The sequence below is a fragment of the Festucalex cinctus genome, chromosome 6 (genome assembly GCF_051991245.1).
Source record: "Festucalex cinctus isolate MCC-2025b chromosome 6, RoL_Fcin_1.0, whole genome shotgun sequence".
Lineage (NCBI taxonomy): Eukaryota > Metazoa > Chordata > Actinopteri > Syngnathiformes > Syngnathidae > Festucalex > Festucalex cinctus.
In genome coordinates this window covers 27,662,848-27,686,151 of record NC_135416.1, presented here as the reverse complement: position 1 = coordinate 27,686,151, position 23,304 = coordinate 27,662,848, and the positions used below count along the sequence as shown (strand labels likewise).

Below are 23,304 nucleotides of genomic sequence, written 5' to 3'. Positions count from 1 at the left end.
AGTATAAAACGAGGTAAAACGAGGCACTATGTATATATATATATATATATATATATATATATATATATATATATATATATATATGAAGTTTTAAAATAGGTCATTCATTGAAGGTGCGCCTTTATAATGTGGCGCACCTCATAGTGCGAAAAAAAATATATATGTGTGTATATATATATATGTATATATATATATATATATATATATATATATGTGTATATATATCCATCCATCCATTTTCTTGACCGCTTATTCCTCACAAGGGTCGCGGGGGCTGCTGGCGCCTATCTCAGCTGGCTCTGGGCAGTAGGCGGGGGACACCCTGGACTGGTTGCCAGCCAATCGCAGGGCACACAGAGACGAACAACCATCCATGCTCACAAGCACACCTAGGGACAATTCGGAGCGCCCAATTAACCTGCCATGCATGTCTTTGGAATGTGGGAGGAGACCGGAGTACCCGGAGAAGACCCACGCGGGCACGGGGAGAACATGCAAACTCCACCCAGGAAGGTCCGAGCCTGGACTCGAACCGGAGACCTCAGAACTGGGAAGCGGACGTGCTAACCACTCGATACTGCCTGTGTGTATATATATATATATATATATATATATATATATATATATATATATATATATATATATATATATATATGTATATGTATATGGGTGGCACGGTGGTCTAGTGATTAGCACGTCCGCCTCCCAGTTCTTAGGACTCGAGTCCAGGCTTCGGCCTTCCTGGGTGGAGTTTGCATGTTCTCCCCGTGTCCGCGTGGGTCTTCTCCGGGTACTCCGGTCTCCTCCCACATTCCAAAGGCATGCATGGCAGGTTGATTGTGCGCTCCGAATTGTCCCTACCCTAGGTGTGCTTGTGAGTGTGGATGGTTGTTCGTCTCTGTGTGCCCTGCGATTGACTGGCAACCAGTCCAGGGTGTCCCCCGACTACTGCCCAGAGCCAGCTGAGATAGGCGCCAGCACTCCCCGCGACCCTTGTGAGGAATAAGCGGTCAAGAAAATGGATGGATGGATGGATGGATGGATATATATATATATATATATATATATATATATATATATATATATATATATATATATATATATATATATATATATATATATTAGGGCTGTCAAAGTTAAAGTGTTAATAGATTAATTAATGACAGAAAAATGTCGCATTAATCACATATTAACGCAGATTAATCGCACTTTTTTTTTTGGACCGCACTTGAGCCTTGAACGTAACCGCGGATGGTTACACTGAAGGCTGCGCAGGTTGTTGTTGTCGCCTGTTGTTCCAAGATTAGCGGGGTGACTCCAGTTGATTTGCTCGGTGGTAAAATTTGCTTTAAAAAACACCCGACGGGGACTTTAGATAAAACAAAAGTAATTTGCATTTAATTAATTAATAATTCCTGAATTGTACCCAGTTGATATGATGCTGTTATATTTTGAGCAATACACGCATGCATTCAATTGTGTACATGCATTTAATCAATGTTTGCAAATGACATTCATATCATAAAATGCGTTGTCAAAATATTACGGTAATTTGTATTTATTTTATATTACGCAAGTAAATTAGCTGATTAATCATGATTAATCAAAATTAAAAAGTGTGATTAATCAGATTACAAATTTTAATCGTTTTGACAGCATATACATATATATATATACATATATATATATATGTATATATATATATACACATATATATATATATACATATATATACATATATATATATATATATATATATATATATATATATATATATATATATATATATATGGGGTGTGAATTGCCTAGTACCTGACGATTCGATTCATATCACGATTCACAGGTCACGATTCGATTCGATACCGATTAATCCCGATACGAATTTATAAGTCGATTGTTGCGATTTTTTTTCATTCAAATTTTGAAAATACTAATCAGTAAGCTTGTAGAGTGTAAGATTTATATGAAAATGTATTATTTATTTATCTGAAATTTCAGTCTTATAGAGGTTGTAATCTGTTTCATGTTTGAACAGCATTAAAATAAAATATTAAGGCTTAATGTTCCGTTCATATAACATTCTTCCATGCTCAAGGTGTGAATCCTAACCCGAAGTCAGACGTTTTGTTGAATATTTTTCCATTAAAAATGGAAGTTTAAAAATCGATTCACACACACACAAAAAAAAAAACGGCAATGATGATAAGACGTTGAATCGGTAAGACTACCGAATGAACAATTCTGAGCTCTTAAAAAAAATTAAATAAAAAAAAATAAAATAAAAAAAAATAAAAAAAAAATATATGTTTTTTTTTTTAATCGATTCGAGAATCGCGCGATGTAGTATCGCGATATATCGCCGAATCGATTTTTTTTAACACCCCTATATATATATATATATATATATATATATATATATATATATATATATATATATATATATATATATATATATATATATATATATATATATATGTGTGTGTGTGTCCCCTGTAACATGGATTCTTTAGCCTTCAGGTTTAGCGATCCAGGATAGCCCATTTTAAGACGAGGAACAAGTAAGGGTGGTTGTCGATCGTGCTTTGAAACGGCTGAATTAGACTGCAAAACAATATGACTCAGCGGATTTTATAATGCACAAACTCGATTTATTATTGTTTGAAATCCTCTCCAAATAACAAATATATTGTCACAAATACTTACTGACAATAAAGTGAGCCTCACAAACCCGTCAGCATCAACCAGGCTTTGAGCGTCAAGTTTTACCCTCCCCGCTCGAAGCCATTTCTTTCCCTTTTTGCGCCCCCTTAGGTGGGAATGCGATAAAAAAAAAAAAAACTTTTTATCACGCCCCCGACAGGCTGTACAATTGATGGCACAACAAAAGTAACCATCTACTTCTCTTAATCCTCCTCCAAATGTACAAAACCATCAAACTCCATGCAAAACAAGTTTCTTGACACTCAAGTCTCCCATGATGCAACGCTCGAAAAATAAACATCACACAGGATCCTCCTATTAGAAATGCCAGGAGTCCTTTTTGCTTCCCAGACAGAAATAGCCTATACCGTATTTTTCGGATTAAACGTCGCTCCGGATTATAAATCAAACCAGCCAAAAAATGCATAATTAGGAAGGAAAAAACATATATAAATCGCACTGGAATATAAGTCGCATTTTTGTGGGAAATTTATTTGGTAAAATCCAACACCAAAAACATAACATGTCATCTTGAAAGGCTATTTAAAATGAAAATAAAAGAGAGAACAACAGGCTGAATAAGTGTACGGTATACTAACGTTACATGACTGACATGCCTGGTAATGTCAGTCGCGACGTAACATATTAAGAGTTTGTAGAGAGCAGTGACGGGAGTCGGAGGCGGAGTGTTGAAGCACGGACCCAAAGGCTGGCGTTTTATTGACATCAGCTTCTGAGATCTTAAAAGCAACTCCCCACTCAGCTAGAAGCTAACAGGCTAACTCCCCTTTTCCACATAACAAAACGTTCCCACCCGGAACGCTCCCTTCGTCCCAACGTTCCGTGGGTGAATTTTGTTCCCATCACTACAAGTTATTCATATAACTCTAGCATAAAGAACATGCTAACAAGTTTACCAAACTATCAGTTTCACTCCAAATCACTAAATCCAATGAAATCTTCATCCTCTGTGTCACTTTTAAACAACTCCCCCAACTCGGGAGCGCAATGTTGAACTTATCAACACAGGCCTAGATCGCCCTCTTGCGGTTTAGTGTGAAAATAACATGTGAAATGATATAATAATGTGTTAATTTCACACATAAATCGCACCAGAGTATAAATCGCACCCCCGGCCAAACTATGAAAAAAAACTGCGATTTATAATCCGAAAAATATGGTACTTGTAGCTCTTGTCAAGTAGAGCCATGGGTCAACAGCCTCTTTGTCAGAGGACTCTTCGTCATTTCTCTGGCTTCTGTCGGGTCTGCCGTTTTCCACAACAAATATAATCGTCGTTTTTGCCTATTTCGCCATCAGGTGCCCGCTCAACTAGGCTTCATTTAGTGGTATATGTCATGAAGGATCACCCTTGATTTTCTGGTTGGTTAATTCACCTATTGACCTGCTTCGTGTTGGTGGATCTTGCACCCATACATTGACTTACTGCCAACATATTTAGAAAAACGGTGGGGAAACTTGTGTGTAATGTAAACACAATTATAAAAGTAGTGGAGTAAAAAGCAAAGATACTCGCTCTCAAATATAGTAAAGAAAGTAAAAGTATCCCTTCAGAAATTTACTCAAGTACTTAAGATGTAAAATTTACTTAAGTACAGGACCATACAGTACCACGTTGTTACATTCCACCACTACCTAGACAATACGTTTTAGGATATTTTATTCATGTATTTCTTCAATCAAACAAACACAAAATCACCATCAGATTGATTGTCTTTATTTAACCCCGTCACTGTCATTGTTGTCACAGGATCAGTCTGAATCTGAGCCAGTTGACGTGGCCTCACAGCCAGATAGCAGTGTTGCTGATGAAGGCGCCGTTGTGAACATTCACTCTGGTCTGTTCATTACAACACCACTGGGTTATGTTAAGATATTGATACAATTTAAATGAGAGGTGTCAGGCGATTAAAATTTTTAATCGTAATTCTCATTCACTGCCTTTGACAAGTATACTTGTAAATTATATTTTTTAGAGCGGGGATAGATGGGGGAGAATCTGATTATGTTCCACTGTAAATGTCAAACTTGGAAACAACTTTACTGATTCCCAACAACCATTTTTCTACCGTCAATTATAAAAGAACGGGACGAGGCAAAAAGTAGGGAGTCTATTCTGTCATTTGGTAGATTCGGTTTATATATAATTATTGAACGTAATATGGCGTGGGTATTGAAAATTTTTAAATTTTCTAAAATGGCTGGCAGTGAATGAGTTAATCGCATGACTTTAATAGTTAACTCACGATTATTCACAAATTTTATATCTGTTCTAAATATACAATAAAATGTACAATATTTTTTGTCTTAAGTTTTCATACTCTTGTTAACATAAAAGTGGAAAAATGTTAAACTAATAGAAATATGGCTGCATCTTTTAGTCATTGATACATGACATATTTCATAAAATTAAGTTAAAATGAAAAATGTAGTTTGCTGGGAAAAAAAATTAGTGTGATATCGATTTATGTTGAGGCAATTTTTTTGCCACTAGATGGAATAATTGCATTTGTAAGACGGCGGTGACAGCTCCGTTTCTTTTCATATTAAGAGCTATCTAATATTTAACATAAAGTTACTTGTGAAATTCTGCTTATTTTTAAAATTGTAAAACACAACTTGACCCCAATCTCCACAAATATATGCATTATATTACATTTATTACCACTAAATTTGACGTGGACGTGTTTGCTGCGTTGCGACTGGAGTTCCCCCAGTACAGGCTTTCCAAGTAAGGGGCGGTGATTAATTGCACATTCAAAAAATTTGTGGCGTTAATAAGGGAACTCTAACTCAAAATTAATGCACTCATTTTGACACCCCTAATTTAAATGCAAGTTAGTAATAATAATCATCATCATCATCATCATCATCATAATAATAATAATCCACCCTATTGCATATGAGAATGGAATCACTGTCATCTGCTTGTTTTTTTAAAATGTAATATTTCATCAGCCCCAGTGGAGCAAGCTGAAAAGCAAGAAGAAGATGGTGGGGAAATGGGAGCAGAAGAGGAAGAAACTGAGCAGCAGTATAGAAAAAATGACCAAGCTGCAAATGACAGTGAAGCTAATGTGTCTCTCTTTCCACAGGTACACGTTTGGTACTGTCAAAATATCTAGACAATATCTTTTGGGACGTTTTATTTGTTTCGTTTCTTTAACACGGCACTGTCATTGTTGTCACAGGATCAGCCTGGATCTGAGCCAGTTGATGTGGGATCACAACTCGATAGCAGTGTTGTTGAAGAAGACTCTGTTGTGAACATTCATTCCAGTCTGTTTACAACAAAATTACTGGGTTATAAAGATTAATCAAAATGAAATGAAAGTTAATAATCTTCAACCCCGCACTATTATTGTTTCAGGGCACGACAGCTATTCCGAAGGTCTGTCATCATCTAACATACTCGAGGAAAATGAGGTTGGGGAGCCAATTCTAGATGATGACGAGGAAGAAGACTTTGTTATTCTTGATGCTGAACATGTGTGTTACTTTTCCTTTAAAAAAAAACATTGTTACACATTAGCACAGACTGTCTAATATTTATGCAGATAATAGCATGTGAAGATGGATTTAGGGCTCTAATTTTTATTTCATCTACTGACAGCCTATGGTGGCAAAGAAGCAAGAAGCACTTAAGATTCAACTCATCAAGGAACTTGATAGGCTTACCATGGAACTAAGAGAACAGGTGAGATATGTGTAATATTTGTCAATTTCTAACATTTTAAGATCTAAGAAACTGTGTTGCACTTGCTCACATACGCAATCAGGCAAAATTCTAATGCTGTTGCTATTTGTGTTTGCTGTGCAGAGGGGATTGGAGAAGACCGAGGCAACCCAAACAGAGGATTTATATTTAGAGTTGTACATGGAGCAGCAGAGGCTAAAAAGACTCCAGACAATACTAGATGAGCAACAGAAGACTAAGACCGTGGCTGAAGAAAAACATGAACAGATACAAGATGAACTGAAGGCAATTAAGGCTTGCCATTCCAGCATCACCATTCAGTGCACCAAAACCAGGGCCAATGGTGAGACACTTTAACCCATATTGTTCTTTCCTTATTACGTTTACATAAATGGCGTCGTATAAAAATATAAACAAGTATGCAGCCAATACCGATCTACTATATATAAAGCTAGTCAAAAAAAATCAACAACAAATTATATTTAAAAAAAAGAAAAAAAAGTAAATAAAATACAGCTCAGATCAACAGGGATTAACAGAAAACCACAGGGAATAGCCATACTATTTTATATTGCATCTAAGGTAACAAACCTGTTAGGCTTAAGAGATTGATTGCGCAATATGAAAAGTGCATTCAGGTAGAAGCAAGTTCAAAGTATGGTTGTCACAAGTGTTATATGCCAGATTTTGTAGAAGTTGAGCCACTATGTGATGGTGTAGAATATTTGTAAGATATTCCAGAGGAATCGTCTCCATTTTTATCATACACCCACCAGTAACAGAACAGCAGAATATATTCTTCCTTGCCTTATGAACACGGTAATAATCTTTTTTAGCCAGCTTTTTGCAAGCTATGGTGATGTTTGTGTTCTAAGGGGCATATTCACTAGGGGTGGGAACCTCTGGGTACCTCACGATACGATACGATACGCGATACGAGGCTCACGATAACAATTATCTCGCGATATGACGATACTGCGATTATCGATATATTGGTTAGGAAATAAGTCCACGATAATCACGATAAATCTACTCAAGACATAAACTGATGTTTTTTCAATGACAAAATAGTTTATTTTCATACCATCACTGAAAAAAACATATTAAAACTGGTCTCTTCTTCAGAGTGAGTAATTTAGTGCATTTTTTTTTAAACAAATACAAATGTCTTCTCAACAGAGAACTTTCTGTGAACAAATTTGTGTCTTTCTTAAACGCTACTGTCATACAACATGCCAGTCAGTTACATAGTCAATTGTTTCATTATATAAATTTTGAATTAAATTTAAATGAAATTTTAGATATTAAATCAATATTAACATTGCTCAGAAATTGTGTGCTTCAAAAAGTAGAAAGATATGTTTTAAAACTAACATTGACGATATAATACACATTTTTCATAGAAACTTATGCAAAACTGGGTCACTCACTGGACAGATAAATGTCTTACACAAGTAAAGCTCATGCTTTTCTGTAAAATAAAAAAAGAAAAAGAAAAGTAAAAGAGCAGCACGTATGATTTGAGGTCCCAATCACTGATGGAATGCGTGTAAATGGTAAAAAAAAAAAAAAAAAAAAAAAAAAGATAGATGTCCATCCGTTGTGTACTCGCTGGTAAGACTCAAATGCATTAGTTTAGCCCCGATCTCCTCTTACAAAGTTGGAATTCTTTTTCTCAGTGAAATGACCGGTTATTTTACCTGGTTGTCTTCAGTCGTGGTCTGGCTATTTGTATGTGTTCTCCCTTTGTTTTGTTAGCGAGCCTCCGCTCTCGTGTATTAGTGTGCCATTTCTCATTTCTTGTTGCACTAGTGTAGTTTGGAAGTTCGGGAGAGTGTCCCGACATTCGGGAGCTTTAGCTGAGTTCCATTTCATTTTGTAACTATCACAGCGTTGCGTTTTTCGTGTCGTATTGCCCCCGCTTAAACTCAACGAGCAAGACATCTCCCTCGTGCCCCTGACGCCTAACAAAATCACGTAGCGAAAACCATCATTCACAGCTACGCTTACGGGTGGAAATCGATTGCAAATATACACAGAGATGCTGTGCGTGATCAACTTTGCCCTTGGAGAATTAAATTAGCAGACAGAGAGAGAATTAGCTCTTACCTTTAGCAAGTCTAGTCCTCGATGATGTCATATTCGTCATGTTTCCAGTGTAGCTATTGTGAGACAGTTCTTGCATCCACCCGTCCGTCTCTTCTCTATTCCATTTGATAAAATCCGAAATGTATCCTTTCCACATATATCAATATATCCACATCTGACTTGTATGCAGCCGGCATTTTGTTTACTTGGGTCTTCTTCGGCTGAAGACTGCCGCACATTTCCCCGTCACTCTTATGAGGCGCTCCCTCTAGCGCTCTAGCGGCCCGCCAAGTAATTGCGCAATAAGGAACAATGGAGCCGTTACAGCGGCTGTATCGATACTTGGCATAGGCATATCGATAACCCATCGTGAGAGAAAGTATCGCGATTTATCGCCGTATCGAGATATCGTCACACCCCTAATATTCACTAAGAATGCGCCACGTCCGGTAATAGCGTGAAATATTGCACCACAACTGCACCCGCAGTCTGCGCCCAGTTACCCATCTATTCACTAAGGATATTGCTCTAATCATATACCGGTGCAAACACACCCAAAAACTGACAGCTTGGAGCAAATTTGCACCTGATTTACCACACATGACAATGGATTTGCGCCAAGAACATGGTTGTTGTTATAGTAACAGTTGCGAGAAAGATGACATAATCAGAAAGCGAGGTTGGACCGAGAGTAAGTGTTTGAGCAGTCATTAAGCTGTAGCTACAGAGTAGAGAGGACGACAACAACGTAATTCATTCATAAAATACAAATTATTGGTTCGATCGTTTTTAAAAAATATATTTTCAGAGGTTGGCATGGGCGTACAGTATGCATCTGGCACGTAAAAATGATCGTAAAATGCCTCCCCGCCATTGCCGATCAGCCCAGGTTACGTTATATGTCTTAAAACAAACATAGAAGAATTCCCCCCTCCCTCTCTCTCTCTCTCTCTCTCTCTCTCTCACCTCTCTGCGTGATCTGCCGTGGATGTTGTGCTGCAAATGGCACGCACTGCTGTCATGAACACGGTCGAGGTTGCAGCAGGTTAATACATGATTTCCAAAAATGTTATTTGCGTCACACTAACGCGGTTTTGGCTATTTGCGCTGGCGTTAGTGAATTAGTAGCTGTATATCAATGAGTCTCATTTGCATTGGGGTGGGCATATTTTGCGTAAAATGTATGCAAATTACCTAATTTACATACGCGCAAATAACACTGGCGCACCGTGACGCAATCTATTCGGCAGAGCACTTAGTGACGGATTTGCCCATCTGCGCGTGTTTAGTGAATTAGGCGCTCGCTGATTGCTCCATTTTTACCGGTTAGCGCGGTGCAAAGGCGACGCAAACCTTTAGTGAATAGGCCCCTTAAGTTTGTATGGACCGTTTTTTCCACCCATGTTTACCATGACCCTCTTATGACATGACCATGTAGGCACTACTAGGAGGGAAAATTATAATAATAATAATAATAATAATAATAATAGTAATAATAATAATAATAGTAATAATAATAATAATAATAGTAATAATAACAATAAATCGGTGTGCTCCATTGCCTGGACACAGAACATAGTTACCACCATGGCCATGTTGTATTACTGCTGTTAGATTTTGATCTGTTGAAAATTATAGCTCAAATGAAACATTGACTGAGGCTTGAAAAGATTCCCAAGTTACTGATACCAAATGATATAACTTTGAAGAAGGATTTATCAAAGGAAGATGGCTTAAAATTTTAAAGGAGGCCTATTAGGCATTATTTCAGAATTTAAAAATAGATTCAAGGTGCCTTGATTACATGCCATGTCTGTGGCATGCTTTTTGCAAAACAACTATACATACTGTTTTACAGCATAGTTTTTCTTGCCATGGTAAAATTGGATCATTTTAGATACAGATACTATTAGGCTAATGGTAACTCAGTGTTGAGGATTCAACCTCTGAACTGGTTATTTAGGATAGATTAACCACTATGGGGCGCTCCGGTAAGAGAGAATGCAGTCTTCAGTTGAACTTGAACTTTTAATCAACTCAAAATGTAGCCTTATTTGCATGTGCAGATTTACAGTATGTCGTCATTTACTACTGCACGCTGCGATCTGAAAGACGCACGGAGGACGGAAAACAGGAAGCGGAAATCGAGCGCGGCCTTTCAAATTAAAAGCATGAATTTCAAAATAAGACAATCGTAAACAAAGCAGACAGAACAACTTGAAGAATTCTTAACAGCCGCCCCCACATTTGCCTAGTAAATGTGTAAACCCAGAGATTCTTCAAGTGTCTTTCGTGTTCTCTGTGTCATCCTGGAGTACAGGAAGGTGGATCAGACGTGCAACTGGTCTTGTGTAGATCTTGCCTTTGACCAGAATATATCTGCTGTTCTGACATGTCCATCCTGGCTGATGATCGTCTTCACCACTCTACCAACAGGCCACTGAGCTCTCGGATCCATTGGGTCAACAATTAGCACAACTGAGTCCACTGCCAAGTCCCCAATTGACTTCCTCCACTTCTGTCGTGTCTGTAAATCAGGCATAGTTCCTTGTGAATTGACGCCAAAACTGATCCACCAGTGTTTGGCAATGGCGCCATCTACGCCGGCCAATACTTGCTGGAGCATAGACAGCTTGAGGTAATGTCGCATCTCGCCGCCCCATGAGGAGAAGGTTTGGTGTCACGGGGTCAGCGTCTGCCACATCAGCTGATACATAGCCCAAGGGTTTGGCATTCAAAATCCCTTCAACTTCCACCAAAATTGTGTGAAGGACATCCTCTGTAACAGATTGGCAGCCAACTGCTACTCGAAGACCCGCCTTGATCGAACGAACCTCCCTCTCCCAAACGCCTCCGAAGTGAGGAGCATTGGGTGGATTGAACTTGAAGTCTATCTGGTAATCTGCCAACTGATCCTTCAGTTGGGGTTCCATAGCGGCAAAGGCCTCCCGTAGCTCTCGGTCAGCCCCGCGGAAGTTGGTACCACAATCGGAAAGCACTTCTTGGGGTCTGCCCCGCCTGGCCATGAAACGACGAAGAGCAAGCAAGAAAGCATCCACATCCAGGGAGTTCAAAAGTTCTATATGAACTGCTCGTATTGTGAGACACTTGAAAAGAACGCCCCATCGTTTTTCAACCCTCCTGCCAATCTTCACCTGGTACGGCCCAAAGCAATCAACGCCTGTTGAGTAAAACGGTGGACAGAGAAGTCTCAGACGTTGAGGGGGCAAGTCTGCCATCTGTGGCACCGTTGGCTGAGCTCTCCAATACTGACAGGTTGGGCAGTTAAGTTGATGATATCGGATGGCTTGTCGTCCTCGCAGGATCCAGAACCGTCTTCGGACTGCAGCATAGACTCGTTCCGTACCTGGGTGTAGCAGACGCTCATCAATGTCTTTGATAAGAAGCTTGACTGCCGGGTGCTTCGAATCAAGCACAATAGGATGAATCTCTCCAACACTTGGGTCTCGTAGTCTCCGTAGTCTTCCTCCGACTCTGATGAGCAATGAGGCTGTGTCCCACTCAGGAGCGAGGCTCACAAGTCTACTGTGATTGTGCACAGTTTCTGTTCCTTTAAAGCAGTAACTTCTTCCGGGAAGCTCTACTCTTGACACCTTCTCAGCAGCAAGAGCTCTGCATCTCGATGGCTGATTGACTGGTCAGGCTCTGAGTCCGCTGCCGCCCCATGCGCTCGTCGTGTTGCATCCAGCAACTCCTTCCAAGAGCTAAACTGAGTGGCGTCGGGGATGTGTTTGTTGGTCTCGACTGATGCTAACCAGCAGAAGGTGATGGGCTTCAACTCAGATGAGCTGTCTTTTGTGGCTTGCTCTGGCTTCTTTGGCCAGTGCTCCGCCTTCTGTGTGAGGAACTCGGGTCCTTGTTTCCAGCGACCCGACTGTGTTAGTTCCAGCAATGATTTCCCTCGAGTTATGTCATCTGCGGGGTTGTTCTGACTGTCAACGTACCACCAAGCCTGGCGGTCTGTTAGTTCTTGAATCTCCGATACACGGGTTCCAACGAACACCTTGAATCGGCATGAGTCCGACTGCAACCATTCAAGAACGGTGGTTGGGTCAGACCAGAGGATTGTTTGTTGTACAGGGAGAGTCATTTCTGTCTCGAGGAGCTTGGCTAGTTGCGCTCCTGCCAGGGCTGCACACAGTTCAAGACGTGGTATGGACTGCTGTCTTTTGGGAGCAACTCTGGACCTGGCCATTACAAAGGATGTGTGAATGATGTCCTCTGCATGTACTGCAAGGTAGGCTACTGCTCCATATGCTCGTTCTGAAGCGTCGCAAAAGATATGAAGCGTATACATCGGAGTGTTGTCGTCAGCGGAGACTGGAGAGTAGCATCGGGGAATTGACACACTGTCTAGATGTTTCAGCTCATCTTCCCAGGTTTCCCAGGCTTGTCGAAGGTGGACGGGTAATTCAGGGTCATCCCAGTCTCTTTGTTTGGCCCATAACTGCTGAATTATGAGCTTAGCACGCGTGATATATGGGACCAGAAACCCCAGGGGGTCGTACTAGCTTGCCAATACTTGATAAGCTGTTCTCATCGTCAGTGTTGAGTGTTCGATGATTCTGTACTGATACCCAAGAGTGTCAGCAGCACAGTTCCATCTCAGGCCTAGAGTTGGTTCAAGTGGCTCGGTGTGGCTCTGGCTCAGCCATTGCTCCGTAGAGGGAGACCTGGCCTCGGTGGGAAGATGGGCGATCACTGCAGGCTGATTGCTTGCCCACTGTCGGAGGTCAAACCCTCCTTCTGCCAGTACAGTGAGCAGTTGGTCTACTCTCTGTGTAGCGGCCGAGATGGTAGGAAAACTTTCAAGGCAGTTGTCGACATAAAAGCTCTGCTGAACTGACTGCAGAACTTTCGGATGGCTCTCTTGATAATTACGTGCATGTTGTTGAAGAGCGAATATAGCGCAGCAAGGGCTACTTGTTGTGCCAAAGGGTAACACTTGCCATTCATACACGTCTGGCGGGTCTTCACAGTGCATGCCTCGCCAGATGAACCGCAAGAGTGGTCTATCCTCTGGTAGTAGACGAACTTGGTGAAACATCGCACGGATATCTCCACTCACTGCCACTTGGTGCTGTCTAAATCGAATGAGGACACCTACTAGAGATGGACTCAGCGTAGGCCCGGGTAGAAGCTGGTCGTTCAGGGAGACTCCTTGGTGTCGAAACGAACAGTTGAAAACCAATCGTGGCTTATTGTTGTGACAAACGAGATGGTGTGGAAGATACCATGCTTCTCCAGACTGCTTCACCTCTTCCGGGCTAAGCAATTTTGCGTATCCAGCTTCAGTAAGCTTGACGATCTCAGCCGAGTAGATTGAAGCCTTCTCTGGATCCCTTTTTAGTCGTTTCTCGGTGGCTCTTAAAAGAGCCATGACTGCCGTTGTAGAGCTGTTGAGCTTAGGGGCGCCATTCTTCCTCAATAGAGGGGTTGCGTATCGGTTGACACCTGCAACTTGTAGACGCTGGGTTTTCTTTTCCAGCAGGTTCATGGCCTCCTGATCCTCGCGTGAACGGACGACCACTTTCTCATTGCGGAATGGTAAGACATCGAGCTGCCATAGCCTTGCAACATTCTGGAACAGGAGATCATCCAGACTAGTGACTGAAGTGAAGAGGCACTGTTGTATTGGAGTCTGTTCATTAGTACACCCCTGTGCACCTTGTAGTGCCCAGCCGAGGGCGGTTCGGATGGCAATGGGACCACCATTGGTTCCTTGACGAGTCGGCTCCGTAGCAGTAATTAAGTGTACCTGATCTGAGCCGATAAGCACCAGTGGGCATATGTCGTAGAATGACTTCAGTGGTATTCCTTTCAGGTGGGAGTAACGTTTCTGAAGCATCTGAACCGGGTACGTTTGCTCCATCAGATCCAGACCTGCTGCGGTAAATGCTCCTTGTACATTGTACCGCTTCTGTGGGTTATCTCGGGGAGAGATTTCAAAGCTGACTTTTACACCTGGGAGGTGCGTAACGTCAGGTCGCACTGTGCGTAAGGCGAGGGTCTCTGAGTCACCCCTCAACCGCAGTTGTTTGACGGCTGATGTTAAAATCAGAGTTCGTTGTGCTCCATCATCTAATACAGCAAAGGTCTCCAATGACTGGGCCTTGTGGTGTAGCACAACTGGAACTACCTTCAAAAGCACTTGAGCTGATCTTACACTTGGTGTCAAGTACACACGGCTCTCGGTGGTCGCCAACGGTGAATCAGTGGAGTAGTATTGAGCAACGTCATGGAGAACTTGGAGATGAATATCGCCACAGTCACTACAGGGTTTTTTCAAGTTGCACGAATCAGGTGTGTGATGACGTGCAGACTTCCAGCAGCGTTTTCCTTCTGTTATCCCCTTGTTTATCTCTACTGCTGATTGCTCTTTTATTTGAGGACAGCGACTAATGTAGTGTTCTTTGCTGTCACAGAATAGGCAGTGTACTGTGAACTGTTTCTTGCCACCGGATGACTTGGACTTACTGGAGACATTTGGTGGAGGGGGCTCTGTGCCGTGGTACACCGCTATGCTCCGACCTTTGCTCTTAAATGGGGTCTTCTCTTTCCCATCATTGCTTGGTTTCTCCACCTGGTAGCGCTGAACTAATCTACTTGAGAGGCGCTGTTGTTGAGCTTTCCCTTGAAGCCATCCATTTAAATCTTGCAGGTTGTAAGGGTTGAGACTCATGGTGTTGAGCTTCCCTGTTAGCTGGAGATATTCAATGAAGCCATCTCTGAGGTACTTGGGTAGCTTACTCAGTAAGCGATCGACATGGGAACAGCAATTTAATTCCATCCCCTGTGGTCCCTCCAAGGAAAGTAGCATGCTAACTAGGAGGTGAACCCTGAGGGTGAAGCTTTGAAATGTGCGTGCATCCCCAGACTTAACATCTGGCATATTCAGGATGGCAGCTATCTCGCTTTGTGCCAGCTGGTGGGGCTGTCCATACTGAAGTTGTAAAGCTTGCATAGTAGCCGAGTACGGGAATGGATCATGACGGCATGACTGGCCAATCATCTGCGCTTCGGGCAGTTCAAGGTGCTCCAGTAACACATGGTACTTATATTTTTCAGAAAGTTCAGGATATGGCTCAAGTAGATTATCGAGGGCTAGCTTGAGGTTGGCAAACTCCCTCTCACTATCTGTAGTGAAGTTGGGGATTTTGGGCTTTGGCACGCCATATATTGAACGTTGTGGCAGATCGGAGTTTCGTGGAGTCATGATCTGGCTTGTTGGCAGCTGTGGCTGGACCTCTAGGTGATTATGATTCACTACTGGAATGGATGGAACTGACGGCTTGGGTACGGTCGCATAGTGAGGCGGACTGTAGGTTGACGAAGCTCGAGGTGAAGCTGCAGGATAGCTCAATCTTGCTGGATAGCTAGGGTAGGAAGCTGTGGGCGGAGACTGCTGCGGTGATTGATTTATGGGAACAAAATCAATATTGTTGTGAACCTGCTCTGTCACCTGCGGCTGCGATGGGACAGTACTCATGGGATGTTGTTGGGCCAAGGCTGGTGTCATCATACCAGATGAGATGATCGAGCGAGGAGACGTGGGAGTCGATACAGTAGCTGGCTGTATTGCTTGAAAGGCAGATTGTATCATGTGACATCCTGCCATGTCATCTCTGTCCTTATTTGCGCCCTCCAACTTGGAATTCATGCTTATTGTTGTGTGTGCCTCCGCCTGAGCTGTCATATCATGTACCTGTCTTGTCGCTGGAGGTAAATGATTTGGAGGGTAGACATGTGTAGGAAGGGGGAATGAGGACTGTAGTTGTTGTAGCTGTGATGTCGTGCTTGTCGCACAGTAGTTATCATCCTCCTCTTCTCGCTGGAGGAACGACGTAATGTGGTCTAACAACTCTTGGCGGCGACGTTGTTTTGCTTCATATTGTACAAGTTTGTTAGTGAGATGTGCTATTTCCATCCTATCCTCCTTTTCACTCTTGGACATGGATTCAACAAGTTGTTTTAATGCTGTGGTGCTCAACAGGTCACCTGAACTGGGACTCGGTGAAGCTCTGCTGTTGACAGAGTGATCACTCACATCCGCTTGTCCACCATCAGTGGTGATCGCTGCTCCTCTCTGCTCCTCATGACCCCTCCGGTCGGGGTGGGAGGAAAGTGCAGACCTCTGTGGATGGTAGGCAAGGATGTAGTCCTCTAGATGCTTGGGTGTGCTTAGTTGTCTCCTATGTCGTTGCTGAACCTCAGGATCGGGAGGTGACGTCAAGTTCTCCACTGAAGACATGTCCAATAGCAGTTAAATATCCGTCTCGAAGGACCTTTGTTGAGGATTCAACCTCTGAACTGGTTATTTAGGATAGATTAACCACTATGGGGTGCTCCGGTAAGAGAGAATGCAATCTTTAGTTGAACTTGAACTTTTAATCAACTCAAAATGTAACCTTATTTGCATGTGCAGATTTACAGTACGTCGTCATTTACTACTGCACGCTGCGATCTGAAAGACGCACGGAGGACGGAAAACAGGAAGCGGAAATCGAGCGCGGCCTTTCAAATTAAAAGCATGAATTTCAAAATAAGACAATCGTAAACAAAGCAGACAGAACAACTTGAAGAATTCTTAACACTCAGACTCTTGTAAGATTGACAACTCGTGGTTTGTATCCTGTGGGTGCGTTCCTACCGACATCAAGCCCCGCCTCGCTCAGCGGTGGGTGTTTTTCTTGTGGCTGGTGCTTGTATTTGTATACAAGCCGGTGAAGGATTGTCATTCATGATGGCCAATGTATTCTTAAGGCCCCAAATCGATGAAACCTGGCAGTTACAACAACAGTTTTTCACAATACATACCCTTTCTGCAACACAAGATGGTGGGACTATATTGCCTTCCATTATACATTTAAGTTGATGTTTGATATCTCATGTCAATGTCAGAGGCTCTATCTATGTCTGTCTGTGTTTTTGTTGCATAGTGTCCAAGTTGCAGACAGAGCTAGAAAAAGTGAATTTGCATGTCGTCTTCACACAAGAAGTCAGTGAAGATCTGCAATCAAATTTAAAAGCAACAAGGAATGCCACCAAAATATTACGGACCAAGAAATCAAAGGCTGAAGAACAGAAACTCAAGCAGGTGAACTGGCTCAAACGAAATGCAGAGGTCTCAATAAGAACATATGATTATATTATTTAATCCTAAACTAAAAAGTTTAAACAACCAGGACAGCCTAATTTGTTGTGGAGAAAAATGAAACATGAGCAAGTCTAAGGCTGTTGTACAAGTTAAAAATGTGTGGTCTCACAGGGGTTGAACACAATCTGTTTTATGAAGCTGTTTGACCTTCATTTTGCTCAGATTTTGAACACAGCTTTCCCCATTAGAATTAGTGGAACTAAAGGTAATACAATGGTAACATTTTTGCCATCAGAAGACACTTAAAACATAGCCAAGCTAAGAAATAACTTTAATATTTTTTTGAGGAGCATTTGTGATAAGCAATTACTTCATTTGAGTTCCAACTTCTTATTAATTTGAGGAGCAGTTTTTGGCGGGTGCCTCCCGAGCACTTGAACCAGGTCAAATGTAGGGCTGTACTTATTGAATATTTTAGAGTATCCTACTGAAAACTCTATAGAATAATCAAATGTTCAGATAAAATACAGTTTTGCTTGATTAAAGCAGTTCTTCTTTTCCTTTCAGCTTTTCCTTTTCCATTTAACCCTATCTTTTGCATCCTCCATTTTATATTGTCTTTCCACTTGGTCTCTTGGACGCACAATATATCGTGTACATACATGAAGAAGGGAGTGTGCAGTTTATTTTTCGGCCACACGTTGCATTAGCGATTTTCAATTCAATTTCCTGCATTGAGCAGCTTTAAAAGGCAATAAGAACATATGATTATATTATTTAATCCTAAACTAAAAAGTTTAAACAACCAGGACAGCCTAATTTGTTGTGGAGAAAAATGAAACATGAGCAAGTCTAAGGCTGTTGTACAAGTTAAAAATGTGTGGTCTCACAGGGGTTGAACACAATCTGTTTTATGAAGCTGTTTGACCTTCATTTTGCTCAGATTTTGAACACAGCTTTCCCCATTAGAATTAGTGGAACTAATGCTTCATGCTTTATGGTCATGTACTCCAGTGCTGCATTTCTGGACTAAAATCTTGGAAAAGTTCGCTGATATATTAAACTGTAGGCTTCCTTTATCTCCAAGATTGTGTTTACTAGGTGACTTAACAATAACTGAGCTACCATGTAAACAATCTCAATCTATATTTATAGCCCTTACTATTGCTAAAAAAATAATCCTTGTCAATTGGAAAAATAAACAATCTCTAAATATCGACCACTGGTTAAACTTACTAATAAATTATATCTCAATGGAAAAAATCTCTGCCTTAAATAAAAATCAAGTATCAAGATTTAAACAAATATGGTCTATGTACATAGAATATTTTAATCTCAATTTGGCAACTTAATCCTGCCAAGATTCTGCCTGTTAACGAGAGCCACCACATCGTTACAACTTCTGTTTTCGCTGCTCCTGTATTTGGTATTTTGTATCTGATTGTTTTTATTTTTATATAGTCAGGAACCTAGTTGCTGCTAGTGGGCTCGAGCATACCACACTATACGACACTATACTCAATAACTCCTTAAGATCTATTTCTAGTGGGCACTAAGCATCAACACTTGGTGTTACTGCATGCTAATTAGTCAATTTTCTTGACGCCGTCCCCTGTGGTCGGGCGGGGGTGGTTCTGCCCCCCCCCCCCCGTTGTCTGCTCGGTGGCGGTTGCGTCTTGGCCGCTCCCTGGGCCCCCTGTGGGGTGCGGTGTTGGGGTGCTTCCCCTGTTGCCCGGGGCGGTGCCGTCCCGGCGCGGTCCGCTGCTCCGTGCCCGGCGGCGCGGTTCGGGGTGGGTGGGCCTCCGGTGTGCCCCGTGGTTCCCTCTCCCCTCCCCCTTCCTCCCCCCCGTCGCCTCTCCCTCCTCGCCTCCTCCCGCCCATCCTCCTCTGCCTCCCGGTCCCTTTTCCCTTGTCGCCCTCCCTCCTCCTCTCCCCCCCCGCCTCCTGCCCTGCAGCCGCCCTTTCGCCTTCTTGTCGTCTTCTCCCCGCTTCCCCATTTTTTGGGGGGGGATACGGGTGTGTCGGAGTAGGGGAAATTTTTTCCCTCTGCTCCGACTCACCTGCTCCCAATTTTAATGCACCACACGCACACACTTGTATATACACTGGGTGGGGCCACATTCACGGTGTAAGGGTAGAGCTCGCCAGTCGGCGAGCTGGCGGACTCAGTAACAGGGTTAGGTGTCACTAGTACTCTGGCGTGACGACCGGGGCCTCTCCCCACCGGGCTCGGTGTTCTGGTGTTCCGCCTTCTCCCCTGGTGCTTCCTCCTCTGCTTCCCCCCTCCCGCCGCTGTGCAAATCTCGCGCGGCTGGAGGTGGGGTGGGCACATCTTCCCTCTCTGCGCTGCTGCCCGGTGCCGGTTTCCGGGGGGGGGTGGGGGGTTCTCGCGGGGGGCCGGGTTCGCGGGGGGGGGTGGTGGCGGCCTTCGGGGGGGGGCGGCTTGTTTGGGGGGGGGTGGAGGTATGGGTGGGTGGGGGGTTGGGTGCTGGGGGTCGGGGTGTGTTCGGGGGTTTGGGGGTCGGGGGTGGTGGGGCCTGGGTCGTGGTGGATGGCGGGTTTGGGTGGGGTGCGGGGGGGTCGTGGGGGGATGGGGGCTGGGGACCGGTGGGGCGCTGTGGGGGCCCGCTGGGCCTCGTTCTGCGGCCTTGGGCTCGGGGGTGTGGGCCGGGGCTGGGGCGGGGGTGTTCCGGGTGTCTGGGTCGGCTCGCCGACCGGTGTCCGCTCGGGTGGCTTGGGGGTGGCCTTGGTGCTGCCGCGGCCTGGGGATTCCGGGGGTGGGGGGGGGTGCTCGCTTTGCTGGACCGCGGTTGACGGCTTCTTTCTTTGGTGGTGGTCCTTATGCATGCCAGATCCGTCGCACCAGCATCTACTGAAACTCAACAGAAGTACCCTCTCCCTCCCACAGCCCCTTGAATCAGTTGGTGCTGGTGTCTGTGGTTCTCACTTTGCTTTATCTATCCTTCCCTCCTTCCTCTCTTTAGTTTTTCCTCTGGTCACTTGAGATCTTAATTTATTAGAAGTATGAGGTTTCTGGGGTTGGCATAAGACTCCGGTTTTGTAACCACGCAGGAGGGGTCTTGTTGGTGCTGGACTTCACTTTGATGGATTGGAAACCAGGAAACCGGCACCGGGCAGCAGCGCAGAGAGGGAAGATGTGCCCACCCCACCTCCAGCCACGCGAGATTTGCACAGCGGCGGGAGGGGGGAAGCAGAGGAGGAAGCACCAGGGGAGAAGGCGGAACACCAGAACACCGAGCCCGGTGGGGAGAGGCCCCGGTCGTCACGCCAGAGTACTAGTGACACTTAACCCTGTTACTGAGTCCGCCAGCTCGCCGACTGGCGAGCTCTACCCTTACACCGTGAATGTGGCCCCACCCAGTGTATATACAAGTGTGTGCGTGTGGTGCATTAAAATTGGGAGCAGGTGAGTAGGAGCAGAGGGAAAAAAATTTCCCCTACTCCGACACACCCGTATCCCCCCCCAAAAAATGAATATGTATATGTGTGGTGCATTAAAAAAGGGAATGGAGGGACAAAGTGGTGGGGCAGGGACACAAATGGGGGGGACCACAGCGCTGCCAGGCACTGCAGTCCATCCCCTCTGATGGCTCCCCGCCCCAACTCACCCCTCCCCTTGGACGTGAGGTGCATTAAAATTGGAGGGGAGTTGAAGGGTGAAGACGGTGTTTCCACCCTTCCCCACCCCACCAAGAAATGTGTTGTGTGCCCTATGTGTATATTTACAAAGTGTATAGTGCAAGCTAGTGAAGTGAGTAAGAGGAGCGACCAGCGGGGCCTCACCCAACCCGGCGGGTGTAGGTGGCACGCCCGCCCCCCAGCACCCCCACCCCCACCCGCCCCCCACCTCATCCACCCGGCACCACAATGGGTGGACAGCCAGCGCAGCAGGGCTACCGGACAGCCCACCGGCCACCGGAGCCCGCCCGGGGCGCCAGGAGTTATACCGGAGTGGGGCAGGCCCCAAACCCTCGCCCGGCCCCCAGAGCCCGACGCCCGGAGCCCGACGCCCGGGCCGGGGAGGGAGCCCCAGGCCCAGGGAGAGGGAGGGGGAGGGGCCGCAGGGCAGACAGGGAAGGGGGGGGGGGGGGGGGGGGGGGGAGCGGGGAGAAGACGACAAGAAGGCGAAAGGGCGGCTGCAGGGCAGGAGGCGGGGGGGGGGGGGGGGGGGGGGAGGAGGGAGGGCGACAAGGGAAAAGGGACCGGGAGGCAGAGGAGGATGGGCGGGAGGAGGCGAGGAGGGAGAGGCGACGGGGGGGAGGAAGGGGGAGGGGAGAGGGAACCACGAGGCACACCGGAGGCCCACCCACCCCGAACCGCGCCGCCGGGCACGGAGCAGCGGACCGCGCCGGGACGGCACCGCCCCGGGCACCAGGGGAAGCACCCCAACACCGCACCCCACAGGGGGCCCAGGGAGCGGCCAAGACGCAACCGCCACCGAGCAGACAACGGGGGGGGGGGGGCAGAACCACCCCCGCCCGACCACAGGGGACGGCGTCAAGAAAGTTGACTAATTAGCATGCAGTAACACCAAGTGTTGATGCTTAGTGCCCACTAGAAATAGATCTTAAGGAGTTATTGAGTATAGTGTCGTATAGTGTGGTATGCTCGAGCCCACTAGCAGCAACTAGGTTCCTGACTATATAAAAATAAAAACAATCAGATACAAAATACCAAATACAGAAGCAGCGAAAACAGAAGTTGTAACGATGTGGTGGCTCTCGTTAACAGGCAGAATCTTGGCAGGATTAAGTTGCCAAATTGAGATTAAAATATTCTATGTACATAGACCATATTTGTTTAAATCTTGATACTTGATTTTTATTTAAGGCAGAGATTTTTTCCATTGAGATATAATTTATTAGTAAGTTTAACCAGTGGTCGATATTTAGAGATTGTTTATTTTTCCAATTGACAAGGATTATTTTTTTAGCAATAGTAAGGGCTATAAATATAGATTGAGATTGTTTACATGGTAGCTCAGTTATTGTTAAGTCACCTAGTAAACACAATCTTGGAGATACAGGAAGCCTACAGTTTAATATATCAGCGAGCTTTTCCAAGATTTTAGTCCAGAAATGCAGCACTGGAGTACATGACCATAAAGCATGAAGATAAGTATCGGCAGTGTTTTGTGAGCACTGGAGACAAATGTCGGAGTCAGAGAGTCCCATTTTTTTCATCATATATTGTGTAATATATGTTCTATGAAGTATCTTATATTGGATAAGTTGCAAATTTGTCTGTTTGGTCATTTTAAATACATTTTCACAGATTTGGGTCCAAAAGTCTGGTTCTGGAACTATAGACAAGTCTTTTTCCCATTTTAAAGTCGGTAAATACGTTTTATTTGTGTATAAAAATAACTTATATATTTTTGATATTTTCTTTATTGTTGTTGGAGAAAGCTTTATAATATCTTTAGCTAAGACAGGCAGTTGGAGCGTATCCTGAAGTGTTGGGATTTGTTTCTTAACCATATTTTTAACTTGCAGATAATGTAAGAAATTTCCCTTTTTTATTTCATATTTCTGGACCAAGTTTGTATACGATATAAACTTATTATCTGAGAAAAGATGATGAAGGTGTGTAATTCCTTTCTGCTCCCATAGGCTTAAATGGAACGACTGATTATTAAGTTGAAAGTCGGGGTTATGCC

The 23,304-nt window shown here is 44.1% G+C and overlaps 1 protein-coding gene across 1 annotated transcript in view; it reads left to right on the top strand.

Annotated features, from left to right (window-relative positions):
* LOC144020129 (coiled-coil domain-containing protein 40-like) overlaps positions 1-23,304 on the top strand; it is a 55,237-nt gene that overhangs the window by 8,724 nt on the left and 23,209 nt on the right. Inside the window, exons 7-13 of the mRNA XM_077523243.1 lie at positions 4,472-4,559; positions 5,680-5,816; positions 5,913-6,000; positions 6,092-6,210; positions 6,335-6,418; positions 6,542-6,761; positions 17,467-17,624. Of these exons, the coding sequence (XP_077379369.1) occupies positions 4,472-4,559; positions 5,680-5,816; positions 5,913-6,000; positions 6,092-6,210; positions 6,335-6,418; positions 6,542-6,761; positions 17,467-17,624 (894 nt within the window). The remainder of the gene's footprint in view (positions 1-4,471; positions 4,560-5,679; positions 5,817-5,912; positions 6,001-6,091; positions 6,211-6,334; positions 6,419-6,541; positions 6,762-17,466; positions 17,625-23,304) is intronic.